The sequence below is a fragment of the Brachionichthys hirsutus genome, chromosome 12, assembly GCF_040956055.1.
Source record: "Brachionichthys hirsutus isolate HB-005 chromosome 12, CSIRO-AGI_Bhir_v1, whole genome shotgun sequence".
In the NCBI taxonomy this organism is placed as follows: domain Eukaryota; kingdom Metazoa; phylum Chordata; class Actinopteri; order Lophiiformes; family Brachionichthyidae; genus Brachionichthys; species Brachionichthys hirsutus.
Window position 1 is genome coordinate 5,707,844 of NC_090908.1, and position 27,744 is coordinate 5,735,587.

The following is a 27,744-nucleotide window of genomic DNA, read 5'->3' on the forward strand; positions in this document are numbered from 1 at the left end:
AATCATGAGCTTTCAAGACAGGTATCATTTGATGATACTGTAACCTCGGTGCGAACCATGAATCAGGAGAGGAGGATTCTTTACCAGGCTTTATTCCAGCGCTGAACAGAACAATTAACAGGGTCACTGTTTCGGCCGAAACCCACGCCAACTCTCACTCATGGACCGCTCTCCGCTCTAACTAACTCTCTCTCTTTTCCGTGCGCACATAACAAAAACCCTTAAAGGAACAGCGCAACAATAACACCACCCATAGCCCCCTAGGGATCATTACACTGCCCCCCCAACAATAAGTTCCTCGTCCTCGAGGGAACAACGAAGTCTCTGAAACGGGGGGGTAGTCTCCTTCTCCGCCTTGGCCTCCCGGGATTCTGAGGGACAACAGGAACTGCCGGGGAAGGAGAGTAAACACTGGGCGAGGAGGACGACTGCTGTGGAGAGTTCACCTGCTCCGGGGGTTGGGGAGGATGAGGCCGCTCCCGTCGCTCTGCGAAGGGGGGAAGCGCTGGACCCTTGTAAGGGGCTAACCTGTCTCTGTGGATGACCACCCTCCTGCCCCTAGGTGGCAGCTGCACCCGGTAAACCACCTCCCCCACTCGCTCCAGCACACAACAGGGCCCCACCCAGCTACTGTCCAGTTTAGGACAGCGTCCTTTCTTCCTTCTTGGGCTGTACACCCACACCAGTTCTCCAGCGAGGAAGTGCCTCCCTTTAGTGGTGGCGTAGTAGTTCCTTTTCTGGCGGAGCCCAGCCTTTGCCAGTTGGTCCCGCGCGAAGGCATGTGCAGACTCCATCCGGTCCTGCAGTTTCCGGGCGTAGTTCGGACCCGGTGGTGCCTCCGGCGCGTCAGGGGGCTTCCCGAAAGCCAGCTCAGCAGGGGTCCTCAGCTCCCTCCCCAACATGAGCAGGGCAGGCGTGCACATGGTGGAGTCCTGGACCGCAGACCTGTAGGCCATGAGGACGAGGGGAAGATGGGTGTCCCAGTCCCGCTGATGCTCGGCTGTGAGGATGGCTAACTGCTGGGCCAGAGTCCGATTAAACCGCTCCACCAGGCCATCGCTCTGGGGGTGGAGCGGGGTGGTGCGGGTCTTTTGGATGCCAAGGCACTCGCACATGGCAGCAAACACCTTGGACTCAAAGTTCCGCCCTTGGTCGCTGTGAAGGGTCGCCGGTGTTCCAAACCGGCTGAACATCCCCTCCACCAGCGTGTCGGCCACTGTCACCGCCTCCTGATCTGGAATCGCATATGCCTCGGGCCACTTGGTGAAGTAATCCATGGCCGCGAGGACATAGCGATTTCCTTTCTCTGAGCAGGGAAATGGGCCCATCACATCCACAGCCACTCTCTCCATCGGTGCTCCTGCTGGTTGTTGCTGCAGCTGAGCACGAGACTGGTCCGGGGGGCCTTTGTGGGAAGAGCAGGAGTCACAGCTGCGGCAGAAGTCTTCCACATCTCGGCGTTGCTGGCCCCAGTAGTAGCCCTGGCGTGCACGCCGCAGGGTCTTGGAGATGCCGTAATGACCGGAGCCAGTGCCGCCATGACAGGCCTCCAGCACAGCTGACCTCAACGACCTGGGCACCACGATCTGCCACACTACCTCCCCTGTAGCAGGGGCCTTCCAGGCCCGTTGCAGCACGCCTTCGCTCAGCCGCAGAGCATCAAACTTGGCCCACAGACCTTTGGTGAAGATGGAGAGCCCAGTGATCTCATCTGCATGGGGGCGCTGCTCCCTCTCCAACCACTGCAGGACCGGTAGCAGGTCGCCGTCTCGTTCCTGCTCCACTCCCCACGCCGCCAGATCCACGACCTGCAGCATCCTGCAAGAGAGCTGTGCAGCATTATCTGTGTCTGTGAGCTCCCTCTCCTTCTCCTCCCGCTTGTCACAGTAGCGGCAGCCGGTGGCAGCACATGGGCGGCGAGACAGCGCATCTGCGTTGCCATGGCATGAACCTGCTCTGTGCACCACAGTGAAATTGAAGGCCTGGAGCTCCTCAAGCCACCGAGCCACCTGCCCCTCTGGCTCCCTAAAAGTCATCAGCCACTGAAGGGCCGCGTGGTCAGTCCTAATGACAAACGGCGTGCCACACAGATAGTACTTGAAGTGCTTTATCGCCGTCACCACTGCCAGGAGCTCGCGTCTTGTCACGCAGTAGCGCCGTTCAGACTTATTCAGGACCCGGCTGAAGTATGCCACCACCCTCTCACCGCCAGGTCCAACCTGCGACAGCACAGCCCCCAGCCCCACATTACTGGCGTCTGTGTCCAGAACAAAAGGTAAGGCAGGGTCCGGTGGTGCGAGGACTGGCGACTCCACCAGTGACCGGCGAAGAGCGTTGAACACCTCCTGACAGTCCTGGGTCCAGCTGAAGTCACAGTCCTTCTGCAGCAGGCGGAACAGCGGCACAGCTATGCAGGAGAACCCCCTCACAAATCTCCTGTAATAGGAGGCCAACCCGAGGAAGCTTTTGAGTTGGGTCTGATCTGCCGGGGTGGGCCAGTTCTTAATGGAGTGGACTTTCTCCTCCAGAGTGCTAATGCCCTCACCACCCAGCTTGTGGCCCAGGAACTCCACCTCCCTCCTCATGAAGTGACACTTGTCTGGGTGTAGCTTGAGGCCTGCTGCAGCCACTCTCCCTAGCACCTGCTTCAGGGACTGCAGAGCAGCATCAAACGAGGCCCCGTGCACCAAGAGGTCATCCAGGTAGACCAGGCACTGTTGTCGTGGGACCCCAGACAGCACAGAGTCCATAAGACGCTCAAATGTGGCCGGAGCGTTACACAGACCAAAGCTTAGGACCCGGAACTGCCACAGCCCTCTGGTGGTGTAAAATGCTGTCTTGGGCCTGGACTCTGGGAACAGCGGGACCTGCCAGTATCCACTTCGCAGGTCCAGGGAGGAGAACCAGGAGGACCCCGCCACCAAGTCAAGAGACTCATCGATTCTGGGGAGGGGGTAAGAGTCCTTTATGGTGACTTTATTCAGTGGCCTATAGTCCACACAGAAGCGCATCTTTGAACTATTCTTCTTAGGCACCATCACCACAGCAGAGGCCCACGGGCTGTCAGATGGCTCTATGATGCCTGCCTGCAACATTCCATCCAGCTCTGTCCGCAGCCTCCTGATAAGCCAGAGGGAGGCGGCGGGGCCATACTTTAATAGGGTGAGCATCGCCGGTGTTGATGGCGTGCTCAACCAGGTGTGTCAGACCCACCTCACTCTCTTTATGGGCAAAAATGTCTTTGTACTCCAGCAGCACCTGCCAGAGACTCTCCTGCTGCTGATGGGTCAGCCCCTCACAGTTTCTGGACCAGATGCCCTTCAGTGCAGACATCCTCTCATCCTCTTCCGCTGTTGGTGCTGCAGGAATCTCTGAGGATTTAACAGCTATCGTGGTGGCTGCTGAGTGTGATATGGCAGGGGTTAACTGAATCTGTTCTCCGCTGGAGAGTATCAGCAGGTCTTTACCCATGTCCAGGACACCACATATGGTCCGCAAAAAATCCCTCCCGAGGATGCAGGATTCCTGTACATCAGCCACCCAAGCAGCATGGGACACACTGAGCTTTCCCACCTTGAACTGGAACACTCCCCGACCTCTTATGGGGGCCAACTGACCGGTCACTGTCCTCAGCTGCACCTCAGTTAGCTCCACTGCAGCCCCAGCAGGAATGATGTCGGGCCGCGCCACTGTAGCGTTGGACCCCGTGTCCAGAAGCGCTGTGCAGGGCACCCCGCAGACTGTCGCTGGAATGTGGCAGAAGTCACCAACCTGGGTCCAGCCCACAGCGATGACCGGGCCCGGTCCGGTTGGTGATGGTGTGGTAGTGTTCGTCTCATCAGACCGTGCATTCCCACCTACACGGGCCTCTGGCCGTTTCCCTGCACTGCTGCAATCCTGGGGCACTGCCTGATGAGGTGTCCTGTCTGCCCACATCCCCAGCAGCTCTGTGGTTGACGCCATGGACCCGCCCGATGAGCAGGTGACTGGATGGCAGCTGTCTGAGTCACACTGCGTGGCCCCACTGAGCTCTGCTGCTGCTCGATGGGAGCTGACATCGCCCTCACCACCGGCACATCTTCAGCCCCGCCGGTGGCTCCGCTCAGCATTTCTCTCTCCAATGCTAGCTCCAGAGCTGAGCTCAGAGTGGTTGGATGGGCCAGCTGGACCTGCACACGGAGCTCTTTAGGACTGAGGGCCTGCAGAAACTGGTCCCGAGCATGCTCCGTTTGCACTGCAAGCGGCATGTTGTCATAAGCACGCCTGCAGAGACACTCAATGTCATGAGCCAGGATGCGGAGGGACTCCCCAGGCCGCCTGCGTCTGTTGTGGAACTCAGAGCGCAGCAGCACAGACTGGTTGTACTGGCCAAAGCGCCGCTGAAGTGCCCCGGCCAGCGCGTCATAGTCTCTCCTCTCGTCTCTGCTCAGAAGCAGCAAACACTCCGCTGCATCCTCACACAGACACAGAGCTAGCTGCAGCGCTTTATGCTGCTCTGACCAGCCAGCAGCCACAGACAGCAGCTCAAACTGAGCAATAAACACTTCCCAAGATGTCTTCCCATTGAATTTGGGTGTTTTAATGTTTGCTGGAGCTTGGGTGCCGCCAAGCTCATTCACGCTGCGTGCTGGCGTGTCACGTGACGTAGGCTCTGCCCCTCTGCCCTCATGGCGCCGGGCATGCTTCTGCCTAGCAAGGCCGGGAGTGAATCCTGCCTCCGCACACAGCTGCAGCGTCGTCTCCCTCACTTTCTGTGTGGGTGAGAGCGCGCAGACGTCCATCTCCTCCCCCTCCTCCTTAAACTTCGCCGTGAACATGCCGTGCGTGTCGGCGGTGGCGGATAGCAGCGGCTAACGGCGCTAACGGCGTTAACAGCGGCTAACGGCGCTAACAGCGCTAACAGCGGCTAACGAGACTCCGACGTCGGTTCGTTGTTAAGCTTCTGACACCAGTGTAACGTCGGCGCGAACCATGAATCAGGAGAGGAGGATTCTTTACCAGGCTTTATTCCAGCGCTGAACAGAACAATTAACAGGGTCACTGTTTCGGCCGAAACCCACGCCAACTCTCACTCATGGACCGCTCTCCGCTCTAACTAACTCTCTCTGTTTTCCGTGCGCACATAACAAAAACCCTTAAAGGAACAGCGCAACAATAACACCACCCATAGCCCCCTAGGGATCATTACAATACCATCGATGCCTTTGCCGCAAGGAAGTCCAGACGTGTAACATTTTAAATGTAAGCTATCATGGCAAAATTATTTGCTATGTATTTGTTTCGCATTGTTTGAGTGGAAGCTGTCAGGACTTTTAATTTCCTCTTAATCTGAACAGTAACCCTGTTTTATTTCTGTTTATTTATTTTATTTTATTTTATTATTATTATTATTTAATTATCATTTGTATTGTATAGCGTGTGCTAGTTGTTTTGAAGAATAATTAAACTTTTAAGGTCCGTCATGTGGCTGTTGTTATTAATGTTTTATATATATTATGTTTGCCGTTATGGGGGGGGGCGCAAAATCATAATCTCGCCTTGGGCACCAAAATGGCTAGGGCCCTGTCCACCGGGGATGATGATGATAAGATAGCTTGCTAGTTCGCCCGTTAGCGCGTTAGCTTGCTTCACTCCAGTTTAGACCGTATCGGTGAGATCGCCGCGCACGGAGTCGCCGATCGCAGGAGCCGGGCTGCTGCAGGTCGTCTTGTTGCTTCCTCCGCTTCCTCCATGTATTCATTAATGCTGGATTCTCTCTCCGCTGCTCTATTCCCGTGTTCTGCTGCGGGACCGACAGCCTCGGCAGCCGTTTCGTCAGCACGCCATAATAGTTTACTATGGTGAAGCGCATCGGCACGTATCACTCCGCGAGGCGCCTGACTGAGTCCGCCTTACAACAACAAATAGGCCGCGCGGACCAATGGACGCGCGGCACATTTTGAAAAAAATCTATGACTTTTAGACGCGTCCTATGGGTGTGAAAATACGGTATATTCTTTGTTTCTTTCTTCTGACAGTCCAAAAACAAACAACAGACAATCAGAGATTGCAGACCCTCGCCTCCAATAGACTATTCGATCTTGTGAGACAGTAGGGCTTCCGGATCAGAGGGGCCAAACCTGCGCTAGCTTGCTGCTCTGGAATGGGAAAAGATACAACTACAACTGTAACTTATATGAAACTAGAATGAACTATGAGTGTGCACACCAAATTTGAAGTCTCTAGCTCCAAAATTGAGGTCAGGATGGACTCCTGAGAAATGCCGATTTTAGAACGAAAATTAGCTCTCAGATCCGGATTGTGATCCGGATCCGGCCGAAATTAGTCATGGTCATAGACCTTTAAGGAGTACTTATGTGTGATTTTTTTCAGATCCATACCGCCATGCGTTTTGAAGAAATTAAGAAAAATGTCAAAAAGTGCCCTATCTCGCAATGTTAAAGAATCCTTTAAAAAAATCTAGAATCTGGATCCAGAACCGGATCAACGCCATTCTTGGGGAGAACCGAGCCACGGACAGAACCTTGCTTGCGTTCTGTTCGGTAGAGTTTGGTCTTTCAGGAGTTTTCTTTTCACTGCCCTAACTGCTTCTGTGGTTGGAATGCAGGTGAAGAGTCATGTGGCTTCATACGAGACCATGGTTTTTTCCGGGTCCAGTTTTATTTCCTGTGCCTTGCATGCAAAATCCTGGGAGTCAGAATCAAATCAATAATGTACTTATCTGTCTATCTTGAAAATATGGGTTATATGTTTTCACTTACAGAAAGGTTAGGGTTAGGATTATCCATGTACATGTGTCACATATCGAGATTAACACTCGTAATCTCTGCTGACTGACACACATGTTGGTTTAATTTCAGGACACTTCTGAGCGGCAGCTTCTGGGTAGCAGCTAAACGCTGAGGTCAGCAAAGATCACCACTCCTGATATTGACTTGTGAACCTTCCTTATGGTGTGTGTGCTAGCCAGGGGCGTCACTAGGTTTTAAGGACAGGGGGGCTTAGCCCCCAGGAGATGAAAAGGATGTGAGCAAATGTAGCGTACGAGCACAAAACCTCACAAACGGCTAACAAGGACTGAGAAATTATACATTAATATTATTTCAGTCTGTTTTTTAATACAGTACAACAACAAACAGGTTTCACCAGTAAGATAATGTTTACAGTATTAACAATAAAAAAAATGGCTCACATTACAACTTATTTGGTGGATGGAAGCATCAAAGAATGCCGTCTGTTTTTAAGAGAAGCAAATCTGTCGATCACTCTGTTGTGATTCTGAAGCTTGTCTTTTTCAATGACTGCAAGACTGAAGTCTTTTCTGGCTCATTTGAGCCAGACGCAGTGCACTAAGGGACCTTTCACATGAGCAGCTGCTTACAGGCACTGTTAGGGCAACTTGGGTAGAACCTTCAGAGAGGGAAAACATGTCTGAATCAAGGACAATATATCTTTGGGAAAACATCCAGCCTCTGTTTTCTGGCCACCAGAACATCCTCTGTTTTCAGGCTCTAGTGTTTAAGTTCATTCAAGTGTGATCCACTCAATAAGTTCTCACATTTAGGACACATTTAAATCTTAACTCAAGCTCACCAACCATCCTATCCACACAAGGGAAAAGTAACTCTCTTTTCACTGTGTCTGAGTTCTAGTCAGTGCGTGAACCTGCAGGTTTCTCCAGGTTCTGCAGGTCTCTGCACCTGATTCAGGGAGACTGTGGGCGTGGCTCAGGGCTGTAGTTCTCCCATACAGCTCCATATGCATCTGTGTGTTTGCCCTTAAATCTATCACACAATAACTAAGTGTTACTACCAGCAGTGATAAACTCTTACTTTCTTGAAAAACATTCTTATATCCATTCTTCATCCATCCGTTCACGTTCTTCTCCTAAAGCTTCAAACACGCTGCAGGGACCGACGTCCTACAATTAGCGCGGTCACAGGGAAAACGTGGACTGGAGTTTCAGTGATGCGAGCATTCTCTATAAGAATAGGTGGAACGGGTTCTCTACCTTTCGTCATGAAGTGAGGGGAAACTGATTCATGATCAGATTTAAGTAAATAATGACAGGTTACATGTCTTTAAACATATATTCTGGTGGCTTTAATAGAATATGTCCGCATTTTTTGGTCACTGAACAAAAAAAAAAAAAAGAATTTCTTTTTTTTTCTTTTATAAAACAACCCAAAATTATTTAGGGGGGCTTAAGAATATTTTAGGCCTATTTTAGGCCTAACGACGCCACTGGTGCTAGCACATTTAGCATAGAAGCTACAGTGAACATTTTAGTTAAAATGGGTGTAACTGACATCTTTTAAACTGCGTTTGAATTTTCATGTTTCTGGAGACTGAGAAACATGAAGCAGTGAAGAGTCATTTTTTGTTTGACTGTGTGTTTCTGTTTTACATCTTCAAGCAAAGCCTTATCTTTGTCAGTTGTTGCGGTGAACACTGCAACACTGATGTTCTGAAGCTTCAGAAATATTTTGTAGACTAGCCAATTTTCCATCTGCATGGTGGTGAGTAGATAATGATTAGAGTTTAATTTTTGGATGAACTGTTCCTTTTAAAGTTTTGAATCTTGCTGGTCTTATTAACGTAATAGCTGGAGGTGGTGTTTTATCTGAGCTGGATCATAAAGCCTCTCTTCTCTCTGGAGCCTCTTCAGTCTGAAAATGACAGATGTGTGGTGGGACAGGGAGGAAACTCCCTTTACCACAGCCCTGCTATCTCTGTGGGAGTTCATTATACACACACAATGGCCACACACGTACACAGAAAAATAAACACACATGCAGTAGACACACATGCTCCTCAGAATATATTGTATACACATACATTAACACTGCTCGGCAGATGTGTCGATCTATGCCATCTATCACACTATGTTCAGACGGCTGCTGAAGTCACTGGGAGGACGCAGGGTCACGATGTGTAAGGGATTATCCTATGATCACAAGGACCACACACACACTGTCCAACAGCATCATCATCATGTCAATACTATATTCTTCAACCCAGTGCTAAATCTGCTTTAATCAATATTTTTCTATTAACTGCTTCACTGTTTGCTCAAGTCATAAACTTTATGAATTTGTTTGTGAGTCTGAGGCAAACAAGTCTCTGTGAGAACAAATCCACACAATTATCATATCACTTTGCATTTCCCCACTGTTGAGTGTTATAGCATGTTTCAGTTCATTGTTTTGGTTTTATGGCATCCATAATTTACCAACCAGCTGTAACAGGCACAAAGAAACCCAAAAGAAAATACCATACCAGATGCCCAGCACCCAACACACAAATATTCCCGTCAGTGCTCGGTGAAGACCTCAACAAAGTTAAACTCAGTCCAAAAGAATCAGACTGTTTGTTCTGAACCGTATCCTTCTGAAGGATGTACACAAGTCTCTAAACCAGCGTTATCTCTGTTGCATTGCATAGCCAGCTACTGCCCCCACCAAATGTACATTTAAATCTCCCAAACACAAACTATTATCTGGACCTGGATCAGATTGTGTATAGTGATGAGAACCATGAGTTGTCTGATGCTCAGTAGTTTTAGTTTTTATTGCTATATTTTTGTATTTCATGCCATGGGCTGAAAGAAGGCACAGTATCACAGCTGTGAAGGAAAGGAACAAGTGACCTGGACCCAGATCCATCTTATAGTTCAATCAACTCTTCCCTCTGGCTCAGGATCCAAACACATAAAAATCCTCTCCAAACAGACAGCACATACCTATGTCACTCTAATGCTGCTGTGGCATGGACAGCTTTTAACATCTAAAAGGATATATTAAATCCAATACAGTAACATAAACCAGTTGTGGCAGCTCCTGAGCTATGTTGTAACAAGCTGATCAATCAGAGATTGCAGACCCTCACCTCCAAGTGCCCTATCTCGCAATGTTAAAGAATCCTTAAAAAAAATCTAGAATCTGGATCCAGATCCGGATCAACTTTTAATTACAGTCCTCGGTTCAGTAACGTCAAGTAATATTTTTGTCTCCTGCGTACTACAACATACCTTCTGGACTCTTTTTCCCATCATGTCATTCGTGTCCCTCCCTCTTAAAGTGACACTCCCATGTTACAGCACAGGCACAATTCCAGATGTAAAAATAATTCTAGAATCTGGATCCAGATCCGGATCAATGCCATTCAGGGAGGACCGAGCCACGGACGGAACCTTGCTTGTGTAAAAATTTCAAGTCAATTGGGTTACTAGTTTTTGAGTTATGCGCGCGGACAGACAAACAAACAGACAAACAAACAGACGGACCCAATTGCAATACCCTCGCCTCCCTTTCGGCGAGGGTACCTAGTGCGTGAGTGAGACTTCGCTTTACTGGATCTGAATCATGTTATGCATCCAAACAAAACATTCATTCTCCGAACCGCTTTGTCCGTTAACGGTATCGTGCTGCAGCCTATCCCAGCAGTCAACGGGCGAGAGGCGGGGTAGATGCTGGATGAGCCTCCAGTTCATCGCAAGTCGAATTCGAGCGTCTGACCTTCCTGCCCAGTAGTTGGACATGCAACTTCAAATCATGCCATAAAAGATCACATTATTGGAGCATCTACACTTGAGCAGCATAGCAAAGTCAGCAGAGTTAGAAGCACAAACAGAACCTGACAGTCAGCCTTTGTTTCTGATGTCGTGTCTATGTGCTGTCCACTGATGGCTGGGCTGAAAATATAGTAGCCAGCAAACTAGTTCCATGCTGATACTCTGGACTCATTGAGTATTTTCATCCCCCAAAACATTGTTTTCATGTAAACAAATGGCCAAACCAAGGGTTACTGTTCTGTGCCAACAGTTCTATTGCATAGGTGGTGGGAGGAAGCCAGAGAAACCACGCAGACACAGTGAGAACTGCAACATGTTGCAATGAGGCAACAGCGCTTACCACTTCACTGTACTGGCCAAAAAATATATATATTCATTCTGCCAGGGAACAGGGCAAGGGGTCGACCCAGGAGAAGATACATGGACGTAGTGAGGGAGGACATGAGAGTGGCTGGTGTTGGGGAGGACGATGCAAAGGACAGGGTGAAGTGGAGAAAGTTGATTTGCTGTGGCGACCCCTCAGGGGACAAGCTGAAAGTACAGTAGTAGTCTCAATGTCAGTAGCATTACAATTTCTTTCAGTCGCTTTGGTACTTTTCTCATATCAGAATGAACATTCTCATAACTATCAGTTCAACCGCAACATTTAGTCATTTGTGCTCATCATAGCAGCAATTTCTCCTTCCTCCTTCCTGCGTCATTAGATACAAAATTGGTGAATTAGTTATCAAATTCTCAAAATGTCAAGCACATTTTACACCTTTCTTTATCCGCAAATGTCCCTGCTCGCAGCCCTCGATGCAGCATGTGGCAACATCACAGCAGAGTCATGCAGAGGGTGGATTCACGACTCCAGGAGATTCTTTCCTCGCTGCATTGTAAGGGATGATATCCGTTGTGATGTAGATGAAAATATGTGGCCACTGGCCAGACAGACGGAACGTCTGGATGTGCCAGAATGATTTACCCATGTTCAGTTACAATACTATTATATCTGAACACAGCTCTACTAAAAAGATGTTTCTTATGTTTGGTCTAAATAAGTGACTCTAGTGTATTTTTCTTTTGCACAATGTTGTAGAATTGCATATAAAGTAAAAATGTGAAACGTACGTATTCAGTGTCTTGTACTCACTTACTCCCCTAACTACAGAAATGTGTAACTTTACTGTAGTTTTCAAATGGCTGTACAAGTAGTGTATAGTGCTGTCTTGAGCATTTTCAGATAGTGTCATCGAGTTCTGACCTTTTTTCATATTGGAAAACACAGAGAATAAACTGTCATAATGAAAACATGACAAAACCATTTGACTCTCCTGCTCATAAACGATGGTGTTAAGACTTCTCATTTTGATGGCATGAAGACTTGCTTTTGAAGAATGGACTATACATTTTGAGCAAGTTACATGCTTTTGCAGGTTATCCTCTAGGTTTGGCAGTTTGCACTACAGTAATTGTTTTGATAAATGCACAACTGCTGTGCAAATGTTAATAGTGATGTGAGAAAAGCAACTGAGAAAAACTGTAAAAAAAATTAAAATAAAATCAGTAATTTACCTCTGCCTTAAAATCGAAATAATCTCTCCTTGGCTTTAGGGCCATCCCTACACAAAATGTAATGTAAATGTTTCTAATTGAATTTTTTTTTTTTATAGCCAGAATTATGGATGGGCACTGACAAAGACGACAACTATTTTCTCTGTAAGAAACACCTGATCCCAATGTCAGCAGACCATCAGGGGAGGACAACTAGGCAAATGGTTGGGCCCGAAAAAACATTTGAGAACGGGGGCCTCAACATTGCCACTCACATGGACACATATTCCCCAGGATAACAATAGCACCCCTGCATCTCTCATGAAAGGACACTCTCATTCAGCACCAAGTTATTTTCCAAAGTAGAGTTTGATATTTGAGTGAGCGTCTTTACTGCCCCTAGAATCAATGCTGTTCACAGTGAGGGTAGTCTTTGGTTGCTAGTCATATAACCAAGTGTGAACATGACAGGCCAAATTCAAAGCAAAATCTCAATCCGAGTCATCCACCCAGCAGCTGTATCAGTCAATGGGCAGCCTTGGTTACCTGACAATTGGCTAGATTTTATTGCCATCTGCTGGTTGCACTGGAGTATGACACTCATTAGAATTTGTATAAATCTTTACTTACAGTCAATCAAAATCACATTTTCCCCAGGCACAATCATAATCAATTGTCAAATAATTAACATTTAAGGCAAAGACACTCAACATTTGTAGGACACATTAACAGGAGAGACAGAGAAGTGAAATGCTAAAAATGGAAATCAAACCAGTCTTTGATTTTTGGAGACCAAGTTGTTGCCAGAAATAAAGCATCAAACAAATAGCATGTTGACGTTTCATGGTCTGAGGCCCATCATAGTGTAACATGAACTTCTCTGCTATGATGCTGCAAACTGCCTTAGTCTTCCACAATAATAATTATTTGTCTAAGACAGGGGTCGGCAACCCTTTTGTCCATCTGCTGTGGCTCCGTGAGGAGGAACGAGCCTGATGAAAGTTTTGGACACTAAATGGCTCACCTATTCTGAAGCAGACAACTAAAAGTCAACAGATTAGCTTTGTTCTTTCCTATCTACAAAGACTGCTGAATCTGATCGGAACACAAAGGCAAATGTTACTCGATAGTTGGGACCAATTCATTCCGGAACCAGTGAAAAGAGCACAACATTCTCTGGTGTTGGCCAGGTGCTGGTGGGGAATCCTGCTCTTCAGTAATGTTTGTCAGTAGCTCAATGAGTAAGTACAGCTGTCACCTCAGAAGAGAGTTTAACTTCGATTTACAAATAACAGTTTTAAAATAAACCCCAAAAAAGGTCTCATTACATTAATGTAGGGACAAAAAATAACAACAACAAACATGACATTTATGTCAAAATGTGGAACATTAAGAAAACAAATGAAATCAAGCCATCCTGGGAACAATGTAAAAATAATAAATACATCTGGGCCAGAATGACAGATCGCTTCCTCTCAACTGTGTTTGTGTCAAATAATTCAGTCCAGGCTGTCTCAGTATCCTTGTAGTCCATTGTAAACCTTCTGTACGGAGCTCTGCTTCAAAAGATTCTGAATACCTGCAACGACAGAGCCACAACTTAGTAACATAAAAAGATTTAGAACAACAAGACAGGCAATCAGCACAGACAACATATGAACATATGTTCTCTAAATGGCCATATTGGTTCCTTTCAACTGTAACGTTCCCCAACAGTACCAACATTATCACCTTCTTTCTCTTGTTCATCCAGCTGTGTCTGAGGAAACTCAACATCAAAGGTGATGATGAGGGAACCTCGGATGTTGATGTTGTCAAAGTTTGGAAGGCCTTCTCCTTTTTTCCACATCCGAGCACCAGGCTTGGTGACCTTATCTCTCAATATATGGACCTGTCAGACAAAGACAGATACAAGCATTACAAAGCACCTCACAAACAATAAATAGAGCAAAAAATAGTCTGTTCTCACATCAAAATTTGCTCAGTGCTGGCATCCGTACCAGGAAAAATGCCACCTGTTCACTCAGAGGTATAACCATTCCCACCAATGGAACAGATGCAGTTGAACGTGGGTTTACGAACTCCTCGTTTCACGAAAACAATGCAAGAACTAATTTTGACTGGAACTGAGCGAACTTCGGTGTATGAGCACCAAAGCGCACCAACTCCCGTGCTTTGTGTCATCAAACTCATCAGCTGTGCTTTGTACGCAGCATCGTCGTTGTGCCCTCTTCTTGTGGGTCACGGGTCTTGCCTATTCCACCTGACGACAGGCGAGAGGCGGGGCACACCCCGAATTCGCATCGCAGGGCCACACAGAGACCGACAACCACTCAAGCACACACTACGGACAATTTCAGTCATCAATACACCTAAATTGCTTTTATTTTTACCTGGAGAAAACCCACGCAGACGGGTAGAACTTACATACTCCGCATTATTACTACTATACTCCACATAGATAGAAATCTATGCTGTGATGGGGAAAGCGCGACCTGGCTGTGCCGCCCTCGTTTCTTGTAATTATTTTTTGTTAACTTTGCTCTCATTATGGCTCCCAATAAAGTAAAAATTGCTACAGGTACTTGTAGTGTGGCTAAGAAGCCTAAGCGTATAAAAAGGAGTACCGTAGTCTTCCTCCTCCATCTGTGCCACACACTTTCAACAACCACGGTAAAGTATACTATTATTATGTTTTAGTATAGTATTAATGTATAACTGTACTGCGCTTTTCTATCATTAAGGTTATCTTTAATTCCTTTCTATATTTTCACCACACAGAAGCCCATAAATGGATTAACCAAATTTACATCAAATTAAATGGGTAAATTGTTTCGGGTTGCGAACGGAGTCAAAGAACATTCGTTCTTTGTGAACCGAGGTTCTACTGTACTGGTTTGGGGTACCGCATCCCGTTGAAGGACACTTCCAACATGTAAGCAGCAGGGACTGGCGATCAAACCGCTGACCTTCCACCAGGGGGAAGACTGCTCTACTACGGAGCTGTGGCCCCCCCACAACTGGTGGATTGGTCCCACATAAGCATCAGTGTGGGAATTGTATCAGACCACTGTGGTGAAGAAGAAAGCCTCCTAGGTTCCTGGTCCATGCATGTCTAACAGGGGGCAGATCTCAGGAGGAATCAGAACTCACTGGAGGGTTTTACATATTTCATTTAACATGGGATCGGGATCCAAGATTAATGGGAAATTGCTGTTCAGAAGGATGGCCAGAAAGCTCCACTGAGGCCTGACCCCAGATAAGCAGAAGAAAATAAATGGATGGATGGATGACAAGATAATTTGTTGATAAAATTGAGGTCGTCATTAAAGATACCTTCTTTTAACCTTATGGAACCCTGATTGTACCAGTATTAATCCGATTTTTGTTCCATTCAATTTGATTTGGGACAGCTCTGTAATAAAGGTTGTACAGCACCTTGTGTCCATCCAAATGCACGATGTCCATCTCAAAGCCGACCAGGGCCTCCACCAGGGAGATAGTGACATTGGTGTAGAGGTCATCTCCTCTGCGTTCAAATACGGGATGTCTAAAAAGAATACCAGCCACATCACATCACTGCAATTCATAAATCCATCTTTTGCCTCCCAGCAACACAAACAGTCTTTGAAGAAGCATGCAGCTCATTCGTACTTCAACACTTTGATGCGGAATCGTAAGTCTCCTGGTTCTCCATCAATGTGGGGTTCTCCTGTGGACACAAGCACGATGTTAAAAACAGGTAATCCTTACAAAAACAAATCAAAATGTTTGATATTATTGTGTAGGTAGATTAACCTTCTCCAATGAAAGGGTACTCCATCTCATCTCTCACTCCCTGCTCAATTTCCACCTCCAAGGTTCTCTCTTCGTTTACCAGCCTGTCGACGAAAGAAAGACAGGAAGCACCAAGTTTGTACACACTTCTTCCCAAAAGAGGCTGGCTGCAGGCTGTAATCAAACTACTTTAACCTGCTCACACCTTGTTTTCCACTCAGCCCTCCCTCTCTCACACCAGGTGTCTGATGACAAATATTTGTCCTGCCTCTTTCCGTTTCTTTCCCCGTGTAGCTCTATTGACTCTCCATTATCAGCAGGATGTTTGAACTCCCCCCCCCAGAGGCAAAAGCGTCAGGCCAGCTCTTTGCAAATTAGTCCTCGCAATGACATCAATCACAACTGGGTGGTATTAAAAACTGAAAACACCGTCATAAACAAGTCGACAAAAATAAGAGCAGGACAGGCATCATAGCAAACAACATTTTCCTCTCCGGTTTAGATGATTTGTCATGAGGAAGACTGGAATGAGGCATAACACTTGGGACCGACCGATGTTCGCAGGATGACTTACTTTACATTGGGACAGTCATCACACACCATTTCCTGAGTCATCTGGAAGCGGCCTGGTCCAAGCTGAGTCGTCCTCATCTCCTGTCTGCAGTTACACTTCCTCTTGCCAGGAGCTTCTTTGGCAACAGGTTTGTTACGTACGACCTGTAGTACGCAGGTGAAATGGCAGGAATGGTGAATCAATATTTTATGCTGCCGCAAAGCTTTGTTCAACAAATCAAATTATACCAAAATCATTAAAAAGAAAAATGAATGACAATTGAATAATATTTATACAGATTTCTTTTACTCATTACCTCAACAAAGTTCCCAGAGTACACCTCTTCAAGTGTGACCTCCAGATCTAGTATGATGTCATTTCCTCTTGGGATGTTCCTATCCTGTTGCTGTCGGTTTCCTCCGAACATAAACCCAAAGTCACCAAAGAAGCTACAGAGAGAGGACAGTGTGACAGAAGGGCATCTCTGGATACAGATTAGGCTTCGGATGGACATAGTATCTGTTAGGAAACATGAGGGAACTGAATGCCTGTATATGTAAATCATTTTATAGTGGAGCATGAATGTAGCAAATGTTCCTGAAGCTACTTTAATCGAGAAAAACATATCCCCTGTTTGCTGCTGTAATCACTAGTGGTGTCTACTGTCTACCTTTTAATAGTCTTTGTTTAAGAATCTAATAAGGCTGCTCGGCGGAGAGCTGCGCTCTCTGAGTGCTTTTCTAGTTACAAGTTTGAGATAAATGCTTTCAGATTTCTCTCCAGTAGAAGAGATTTAAGCAGAACTTGAGCAAATAAATTCATGAACTAGACAACTTGGGTAATCTTTTTTCATTATTTTGTTAGTTGCCCATTATTTTTAATTAGAAATATTTTGTTTTCTGTCTCTAGATATAGACTTCACCATTATTTTTAACTTTATTTTTCAGCACACAGTTTAAGAAATGTTTTGATAATTGTTTTCATTTTTTTCAAAAATAGAAATAGTAAAAAAAATTAAAATAAAAATAGAACAAATGAACATGAGAGGGAGCCCTTACTCTATAGATTAGAGTGTAAAAATAAATAATTTCATTGTGTGTGTTGTGTCCAGCATGCCATTAGCAATGACAACAATAAAGCTTTCGTCTTAAAAACTTGATCTGGATCTATTTGGGTTTGAACATTGATGGAAACAAAGGGATAGGTGTTTACATTGTCTTATTACCGAGTCGCTCCTTACTCAATGTCATCTATAGTAATGCTGTCCTTTTTTGACATCTTCATGATTCTTTTTAAATCAGTACTCAACCCTCACAATAACACAGTTCAGCACTTCTATAGGCTTAAAGGGCAATCTAAGATTGACCTGTAGGAGGCACCTCAAATGTACAGCGGTGGAGGAAAGAACCTTCGATATGAGTTTCAAAAATGAAAAGGAGGATTACAGGCAAAATTACCTGCATCGCTAGAAAGTACTATGTTCATGTAGATGTCTTGTCTTTGGGTTAATCAGCTATAACACTCTTGACCTCAAACTAAAAATATTAAGCTTTTCATTGATTTTTTCTAGCTAAATCAAAACAGTTCATGAGACCAACCTGGAGAAGATGTCGTTGTGCGAGCCATGGTGACCCTCTTTGAGTCCATCTTCTCCATAAGCATCATATTGTTTTCTTTTCTCCTCATCTGAAAGCACCTACAGTTTAACAGAACCAACATATTTAATTCAGATTTTACACATTTATGAAACCAGCAACATTAACACATTTTCAACACAACATTATCCTTTACAACCTTTTCTAAAACACAAGATCGGTCTTAAATAGCCATAACAGAAAGTGAAATATTATTTGCATAATGTTAAGTTTTGTGTGATATTGATTTAAATCTCTGCAGGCCTAATATCTCATATTGAACATTCATTCTATGAACAACTCCAGTTCTTCTCTTAAGCCACTCTCACTAGTCCACGTCGAGTCTTCAAGGAGCTCAACTGTGCAACGTAACAGCCAATCAGATGCAGCCACACGGTACATGCAACCAATCACAGTGACTATAGCTTTGCAACGACAAAAACCAACCACAAGAAGACAGCATATCAAAGACTTTGGTGTCCGTTTTTCTGGCGTTTCCACACAGCCACAGATCTCCGTTCAAAATGTACGATTCAGTTTCTTGACAGTGACAAAACCTCAACCTTTCTTTACATTTAAACACGTTTCCTCTCTAATAGCCACCCTCCCAATCAAGTTATCAACAACAGCAAAATATCTACCTCATAAGCTGCGCCCAAATCTGCAAATTTGTCTTGAGCTTGAGGGTCGTCCTGATTTCTGTCTGGGTGCAACTGGAGAGCAAGCTTTCTGTAGGCCTTCTTGATGTCCCTTATTGATGCAGTCTTGCTCACCCCCAAGATCTTGTAGAAATCTCGCCTGCAAGACAGAGGGTGATTAATTCCGCTATAGGGAATCATAGGGCTACACAGCAAGGGACAATATACAAGACAAGTCCTGAAAGAGTTGTTTTTTTATCATGCGGACTTGTTTTGATAATCGGCCAGCTAGCTAGCTACTGTCAATGGCAAGAAGGCTGGTTTGGTTTCCATGCAACGAAAGCCGGCTACAAGCTAACTAAGCAAACTGAGCATACCTCTAAAAATGATAGCTGTGTTCTACTGGCCGCTTAATTTAAATGCTTAGCATGGGCATTGTAACAGGAAAATCCTATAGATCCTTTATCAGATAGCATAATAATGTATGAACTTCCTCCGTTCCTCGCCACATAAGTACAGCCGGTCCTAACCAATCACAGTGGAACATGTGTCCCACCTGCCGATGCTGTTTCATCCCTTTTCCGTACTCGATGAGAGAAACTGACTTACCCCGCAAGCACCGCCGTGATGACGTAAAGAAGCAGGCAGCATACATTGCACAGATTCATCCCTTTCGTAGCCATAGATCCCAATTTCAAAAGGAGGTAGGAAAGGTACAGCCGGCTTTTGAACGCAGGACCCCGCTGCCAGTCACGGGGCTTCTTCCGCCTGTCAGAAAGAACCCGCCCACTGGATGTCGCAACATCCGCCTCTCGGTCAAAGACCCGCCCTCCGGAAAAGAAACAATTCCCATCTTCATTTGACGGTAACATCCACTTTTTCACCCACGGCCGGTTCTCTCAAAATGTATATATGAATTAAACTACAGAAAAAGCGGCTGTTTACTTAAACTTTGAATTTTTCTTCAACCTGCTCTGCGCGCACCCGCGACAATGGATGTCTGGATGTCAGTTTAGGAGAGGAGGGCGCCAAATAGGAAGAACCTCAGATGTCTGACTTTTGGACGTCTGCCACGAATCACAACAAACTGCACCAACTACAGGATTTTCACCCGTTCTTCGCCTGTGAGGGACTGGGGACACCGGGACACACTGGCGCCTTGCTAGCTGTTGATAGCCAGACACAGTTTGGTGAACTCTCAGTAAGACCAAGACTCATTCGTCAAGTTAAACAACTGCACCCCAATAAAGTGATAAAGTGTTAGTTTCTTGTACTGACTAGTTGGGTTACGATTAGTTTGTAGTCAGTTCGCCTCGTATCATTTGTCAGGCGTTGGTGACATGGAAGATACTTCCCATCAGGACTTCTTTTGTTACTCTCATGTTTATGCATTAACGTTGGCTTCCTTACTGGAGTTAATCTCGAAGTATGGTTGCTAGGTTACTTTAAGTAGATAAAATGTACTATCCTGTCATCCATGTTTTGTTTTTTTATTTTTAATCCTGTCATCCATGTCTCTTGTGCTGTCTACTCCCTGTGTATAAGGTGTCTGTCTTGTTTCTTTGTTTCCTTTCTATGAAGGCATGGAGGGAGATACAGTGAGTATATGGCCACGAATGGAACCCTTTCTACTGGGTTCCCTTCAGGTGAGTAAGTCAGCCTGTTTATTTAATGTAATAATAGTGTGTTGTGTTTGTAAACATAATAAAAGAACTGAATTTATTGCCCCTTTAGGTGGCTCCATCCTCCAAGCTTGGGCTGCACTATCTTCATAAAATGGCAGCCTACGTGCGAACACGGGATGGATGCTTTCCGATGCTGGGCTGGCCCAAGTGGAGGCATATAGCCTGTGGAAAGCTACAGCTCCCAGAAGACCTTGCATGGCTCTACTTTGAGACATTTGACCTGCTCACAGGCCACACTCCAGAGGAGCGGCTGGAGTGGGCAGAGTGTCTTTCCCAGTGCTATTCCAAAAGCGAGCTGAATCAAACAAGGAACAAGGTACGAAAGTGACAGTGATGGAGAACATTAAATGAAAGGTTAGTTTAATGTATCAGTTTACTGAAGACAATTTTTTGTCATCTGAGATGACTGGTCTGTATCACGTCATGGAGATATGCTGCTCGCTGTATTGTGGTATTTGGTAGCGGTTAATGCTGTAATCGTGCTCACATGTTTGAAAAGGAGCTGTGTGTTGAACTGAGCATTTTCATGCTGTTATTTTCAGTTGTCTGTGGACACACTGCAGTTCCTCCTGTTCCTATTCATCCAGCAGCTAAACCATGTGTCTCTGCGCACTTCTCTGATTGGTGAAGAGTGGCCTAGTCATCGTATTCGCTCTCCCTCGCCTTCTGACCGGGAGCTCAAGACAAGCTCTCAGAACAAGGTCCTGACAGACAGATTGATAAGATCAGTCTGTATTTCCATATTCTTTATTCCTAATGCCAATCACAGAGCAACTACATAATCACGTTTAGAGGGTAAATTATATTGTCACGACTCAGTTCTCAATAATAATGCTGCTTTTTTCCTTTTGTTCTATAGAATTGGGATGATCAGGTCCACCTGTCATTTGTACAAAGCCATCTAGCTGAGATTCTAGAGCTGCTGGTGGAACCGGACCAGCTCTCCCAATCTGGACATGCGCTTCGAGATTGCCAGGTCTGTGGACTGTCAATACACAATCCTGCCACAATCCAACCCATCAATGAAGACAATATTCTTCATTGATGGCCTGATTGATACTTGCATCATAAAAAATGATCAAATCACAATATCTGTTTCTCACATTGACAAATCTGTAGAGAATTATTAATTAAATCTGCAGCTCCTGTTGGATTTTCCTGTCTGTAGTAAGTTTTTAGTGAGACTTTCTTCGTAAATCTACTGACAAAAAGAAATCCAAACCACAAACAATGTCATGGACAGTGATGAACATGTGACCACCTTAACAGCTAACTAGAAAAGCACTCAGAGAGTGCAGACCTCTGCCAAGCAGCTCATTACCCTCATAATTAGATGCACACCGTCCACATGGTGATCTGGATCATCATCAAAAGGTTATGAATTGTTCTTGGTATCTTTATACACCAACCATGAAAAGTAATAATGAATCAGAGTTGGATCTTCACCATCCATAACGTTTTGAGTTATCTTGCTAACAGACAAACAAACCAACGCCGGCGAAAACATAGCCCCCTCGGTGGAGGTTACCTAAATAAAAGATAGTTAACATTAGACTAAAATGACAAGTCTAAATTAGTGATGATGAAATACAGTAATATCTGTAAGTGCTGGACATGTTCATAATTCTGCTAATAAGTTAATATGTCAGTGCTGTTTCCCATCTTGTTTCTGCTGGATTTGCTTGTTTTACTGTTTATTTGGGAAGGTATCCTTAGATGCTGTGCAGAGCTTGAGCCTGCTGCTCGAGGGCTCAGCATGTCAAAACCAAGTGGTCCAGTCAGTCCACAAGCTGCTCTCCAAAGGTCCACTGCAGACACAGGCCGGGTACTCCACCCTCAGTCACACCTTCCCACTGCACCAGCTGCTGTCCTGCCTCCAGCAGAGCCTCACACTCAACCCCTTTGGAATAACAGCTTGTCTGCGTTCAGGCAAGAAGCTAGCCTGGGCCCAACAAGGTACTCTCACATCTACTGGAATTAGCTTTATTTTTGCTGTTTCTCTGAAATCCCTTTGTTGAGACATTTAGGGGAAAGCACTTAAAGTTCAGAATGCAGTTTTGTATGTGTGGCTGTACTTTGTTTTTATTTATAGTTATCAATTTCTATCTGCCTTTCCTCTGCATTTGAGTGGAGGGAGCCATGAAGAGAGCCAAAATAGCTCGTAACACCCACACAGCTCCACCGGGCAGTAAAATAGTGTTAATGTCACAAGTGTTCAGGCAAACACTGGCTAAAACATCAGACAAGCTCACTGGTGCCAACATCAAAATCCATAGATGCTCGGATGCCTTCATTTATCTTCTCTCTCCCCTCAGGTAAGGCTAGCCTCTATTCTTAAATGTAGGTCATGGACATTTTGAAATGCTGTTCATCCGTCATGCTTGCTGCTCCTTCAGATCTGTCTCTGTGGACAAATGCCGTGATAGCACGGTTGTTCTGGGTCCTGTTGAGACCAGTGTCCACATCCACGGCTGCCAGAATGTGAGGGTGGTGTGTGTGGCTGGCAGAATTGCTATCGGAGCGTCTTCACATTGCACCATCCACGCCTTGACGCCCACCCACCCATTGCTCCTACCTGGAAATGCAGATATTACGTTGGGACCTTTCCACACGTTCTACCCCTCCATGGAGGATCACATGGCCAGTGTGGGCCTGGCTGTGGTCCCCAATGTCTGGGATCAACCCTTACTTCTGGGAACCGAGGGCCTCATAAACTCCACAACCAGTACCCCGTCCAACATGGACACTGCCTGCTACCGGCTGTTGCCCCTGGCTGAGTTTAACACACTGGTTGTGCCTTTTGAAATGGAGGGGGACACATGTGAGGTGCCAGGGGGATTGCCCCCTCAATATCAGGCAGCGCTTGATGAAAAACAGATGAGGATACAGAACTGGAGGAAGACTGTGGTGGATGCCAGGCTTAACAAGTAGGTGACAAGTCTGTATACGGCATGTACAGCAAAGTCCATGATGTTTCATTGTTCAAAAAGCATGTCAAGGGAGTCACAACAAACCGCTTTACAACTGAAGAAGATGGGGACATGTTTTAAAATGAAAAACAAGTGTAAACTTGATGAAAGCTCCCAGATGCCAGAAGTTTTAAACTAATTCCAGCAATAATTTAAACCCTTTTTAAACTGTAGCCTTTAAGCTCAAAGGTTAGCGGGCAGGATGTACATGCCATGCTACATGAGATCATTGAGAACTTACCATCTCTGCATCCCTCAAGAATCATTAGGGTGGGGGGCTCGACGTCCTGTTCCCCAGACACAGACTAGCTCTTGTGACATGGAATGTCACATCGCTGGGGGAAAAGGAGCTGGAGATTGTGAGGGAGGTTGAGAAGTACTGTCTAGCTATAGTCGGACTGTTCTATCATTTTGTTGTTTGGTAACATTTTTTTTCATTTATGTTCTCAAGGGAGCAAAAGGGGCATTTTAAAAAGTTGGTGGAGGACAAGTTCCATGAGTGGCTCCTCAAAACAGGGCACAGGCAGGAGCTTGACAGCCTCGTCCCACCTATGATAGCCTCTTTAAAGAACTTTGATGTGCCAACAATGGAAACAACCCAAATCATGATGTCAAACAAATGAAAGCTGGACAGACGCATGGACAGTCATCCATGGCTTGTTCATGTGTTGAACTACTCCTATTTGCCTGGCATGGTGATTATAATGTTCTTCAAGGTAGTGTAGTAGGATGTACAATGCGACTGACATTTGGAGCGTATCTCGGCGTTCTGGCATGCCCTCCCGTTTAACATGTTTATGTGTGCTGCAAGTACTGTTGTATACTCTGCCATAGCTCGAGCTGTCATAGCAACTACTGTCATCATTGTTGACTGGAATGTTGTTTTATGGGTTCTTCCTTTACAAAAGGCAGCTAAGTCCTCAGCCTGTCCGAGCCAAGTAGGGAGTGGATAGACATGCTGGAGAACGTCGTCAATATCAGACTCAAACAAACAGGTGTAGCATCTGAAAAGACACGACAGTCTTTTGAAGGTGCATTTTAAGAACAATTGGATTTGAGTTTGCTGCTGAATGTAAATAACAGTAAATATTGGTTACGTTGAACAGTAGATGTAGTTGAGGAACTAGAACAAGGCTAACTGTGCTCTTGAATGTAATTACTCTCAAAACCTCCAGTAAGATTGCAGTTTTCTACCCAATGAATTTGTTAAGTAATATAACAATTTATTTTGATCTCAACTGAAATTAGAGTTTGAGTCCATGAGTAGAGGAACCTGGCTGCTCTGAACACCTACAGCCTGGCCTGATTGCTAATGTGCCAACCATACATAAACTCAGGCTGTGATGTTAATGCATTATTTAATATCTTGCTCAGGTGATAAAATATTTAATTGTAACAATCTTGAAGAATATTTTTTATTTTTGTAGAATTCAGGATAATCTTTCGATGAACTGCTCACTGAGTAATTCCTTCAACAACCTTTATACCATCTGCTTTTATCTGTAGCAACACTGTAGTGACATTAGGTGGTTTCATGACATAAAACAATAAAACAGACTAAAAAAACTTTTACAAATGGTTTTTTCACTCAGCTGATGGTTTACACAGGTTTTTAATTGTCTCCTGTGTCCAACCCAATTACAAGCACCTAAGTGAGTCAAGGTTCCTCAATTAGAGGCAATGCACTTGATGCCTCTAATTGTGGATATAGCAGAAACGGGGTTCTATGCTGTGAAAGGCTTCATTGTTTCATGAATGATTTACAAATTTCTTGCCATATATATATATATATATATTAGATATTACCGGTACTTACTGGAGGTTTTCTTGTCAACTGTGTGATGTTAGTAATAATGGCCTCTTACAACATCAAAGTGTGCCTGTAAATTTTATTACAAACTTGTCCTTTCATCTCCTGAATAAAATGGATATACTGTATATGCTGCTGTGCCACATGTGGTTAAAGTTTATCATTTGGAGGAGCAAAAAGGAAAAATCATCTGGACTTGTTCAAGTTTGATTGAAGATCCAAGAGGCTTCTTCAGACCTGGATGACTGAGAACAGAGCCATTTTGGTGCCCTAGGCGAGATTATGATTTTGCCCCCCCCCCCCCATAACGGCAAACATAATATATATAAAACATTAATAACAACAGCCATATGACGGACCTTAAAAGTTTAATTATTCTTCAAAACAACTAGCAGACGCTATACAATACAAATAATAATTAAATAAAAATAAAATAAAATAAATAAACAGAAATAAAACAGGGTTACTGTTCAGATTAAGAGGAAATTAAAAGTCCTGACAGCTTCCACACAAACAATGCAAAACAGATACAGAGCAAATAATTTTGCCATGATAGCTTACATTTAAAATTTTACACGTCTGAACTTCCTTGCGGCAAAGGCATCGATGGTATCATCAAATGATACCTGTCTTGAAAGCTCATGATTTATGCTCAATTTTTATCACCGGACCTGTGGTGTGGTCTCTCACTTCCAAAAGTGCATCTCTGACTTTTGCAGCCTGGTATCTCACAGCCTGTGCACTGTTGATCCGACTTTCCCACCTAGTATCTGACCAGGATTTCAGTGTTGTGTGGACATGTGTTTTTAAGATGGACCATCTCTGAGTGGAGGCAGAAAATAGTGTGAAAAGCTTCTGCAGGTAGCCAAAGCAACCACTGGCACCTGCAGAGCTTTTTGCCCATCAGCTCCCACCAGATTTACTGCGTGTGCACTGCGTGGCACAAATAAAGCTCGATTTATTATGCTGTGTTCTTCTGGCATGTACGCAATCACTGAACAGAAAGAAGTAGAGAATATCTGTAAAGACAGATAAGCCACGGTATAATGGCGTTCTACCGTCGTCTGGAGAGGGAAACGGTTCCAGCTTCGACGCTGCACACGGAGATGACGCATTCAAAGGCGTCGGAGAACCATGGTGTGTTCACGAACATGGGACATGTGACAGCTCACGTCAGAACGAACAATTATCGGCTGAAAACGCGTCTATGAGCCGTGCAACGCCAAACTAATAATATGGGCTTTCTAACATACTGTCGCGAGATCGCGTGAGGCGCAATGCATCATGGGAGTGACTGGGTGGTGCTTTTGGCACCATGACTGAGAGGGGTGTTGCGTTGAATGTCCCCAGCGCAGCTTCCACGTGAAGTCAAGTCATCCTGTGTCACAATAAAGGCACTTGTTGACACAAGCTCAGTTCCAGTGTGGTTCTTCTCCTCGAGCTCGCTACGTTGGTGTCAGAAATGGGATTTCCGACTTCCGGAAGGATGGAGACGGAAATCAACGAGCTCGAGCGAGCAGTCAGAGCCATGCTGAAGACGGACCGACTTCCTGACGGCTCCGGCGCACCGAGGGGTCCGCTGCCCCTGCTGGCCGAGCGGGCCACAGCAACAGACGCACTGATGCGTCATCGCCCCCTGCTGGCCGAGCGGGCCGCCGCAGCAGACGCACCGAGGCGTCAGCGCCCCCTGCTGGCCGAGCAGGCCGCTGCAACCGACACACCAAGGCGTCATCGCCCCCTGCTGGCCGGGCGGGTCGCTACAACAGACGCGCTGCCACTGACTTCGACGGAGCCCTGGCCAACCTAGGTGAGGTTTTTGCTGCCATTCGCCAGGCCGGGTTGCGACCGAACCCTGCCAAATGTCATCTGCTGTCCAGGGAGACGGAGTTCTTGGGCCATGTGGTTAGCGCTCGTGGTGTGGCTACTAACCCAGCGAAGGTGGCTGCAGTTCAAGAATGGCCAACCCCAGCCAATGTCAATGAGCTGCGGAGCTTCCTGGGACTGGCTTCGTATTACCGGCGGTTCGTCCAGGGCTTTGCCACCATTGCCGACCCACTGCACCGCCTCACCAACAAGTGGCGCCCCCTCCAGCAGGTGGCGCCCTAGGCGATCGCCTAGCTCGCCTATGCTTAGAGCCGGCTCTGACTGAGAACCTACGTTGACATCATTTGGTGGGTTTGAAGAAATGTTGCTGGAAGATGCATAACTGTTTGTAAATTTTGTATTCATTAAACTTACTGTGTGAGTTTAATAAGACTATATAACGATATATAAAAAACCGGATGGTAAAATGATGCTTGAAAATATACAGTCCAATATTTAATGAAAATACATTGGATTTATAACAATAAACAGTATAATAATACAGATCCTGGAAAGGGTGTTTTTTCCGCAAGAAAACTTTCAATTTGAACACTGAACTGTATTTTTGCTGATATTTAGATTTAGAATGACATTTTTAAAGAGCGAATATGTTTCTTTGTCTTAGAAGATACTGGATCTGAGTTCAAACTCATCTCTGCATGCATAGTAGGCACAAATAAGTCATGAGTTGGCACATCGTCACCCG

The 27,744-nt window shown here is 45.5% G+C and overlaps 2 protein-coding genes across 2 annotated transcripts; one reads left to right on the forward strand and one right to left on the reverse strand.

The window, feature by feature from the left end:
- Positions 1-12,461: 12,461 nt before the first annotated feature.
- Positions 12,462-19,482, reverse strand: dnajb11 (DnaJ heat shock protein family (Hsp40) member B11). Its single transcript, XM_068746754.1, has 10 exons — positions 19,321-19,482; positions 18,715-18,871; positions 18,038-18,135; positions 16,756-16,888; positions 16,461-16,603; positions 15,908-15,990; positions 15,764-15,821; positions 15,548-15,659; positions 13,841-14,000; positions 12,462-13,688 (listed from the first exon to the last, which is right to left on the reverse strand). Exons 1-10 carry the CDS (start codon positions 19,392-19,394, stop codon positions 13,624-13,626), a joined length of 1,083 nt encoding a protein of 360 aa, XP_068602855.1. The 5' UTR covers positions 19,395-19,482; the 3' UTR covers positions 12,462-13,623.
- An 812-nt stretch (positions 19,483-20,294) lies between these two features.
- On the forward strand, positions 20,295-25,297 carry tbccd1 (TBCC domain containing 1). The gene is made up of 8 exons (XM_068746752.1): positions 20,295-20,357; positions 20,446-20,712; positions 20,939-21,097; positions 21,256-21,372; positions 22,103-22,352; positions 22,525-22,711; positions 22,793-23,323; positions 23,817-25,297. The coding sequence occupies exons 1-8, from the start codon at positions 20,295-20,297 to the stop codon at positions 23,986-23,988; spliced, it is 1,746 nt and encodes a 581-aa protein (XP_068602853.1). The 3' UTR covers positions 23,989-25,297.
- Positions 25,298-27,744: the final 2,447 nt, after the last annotated feature.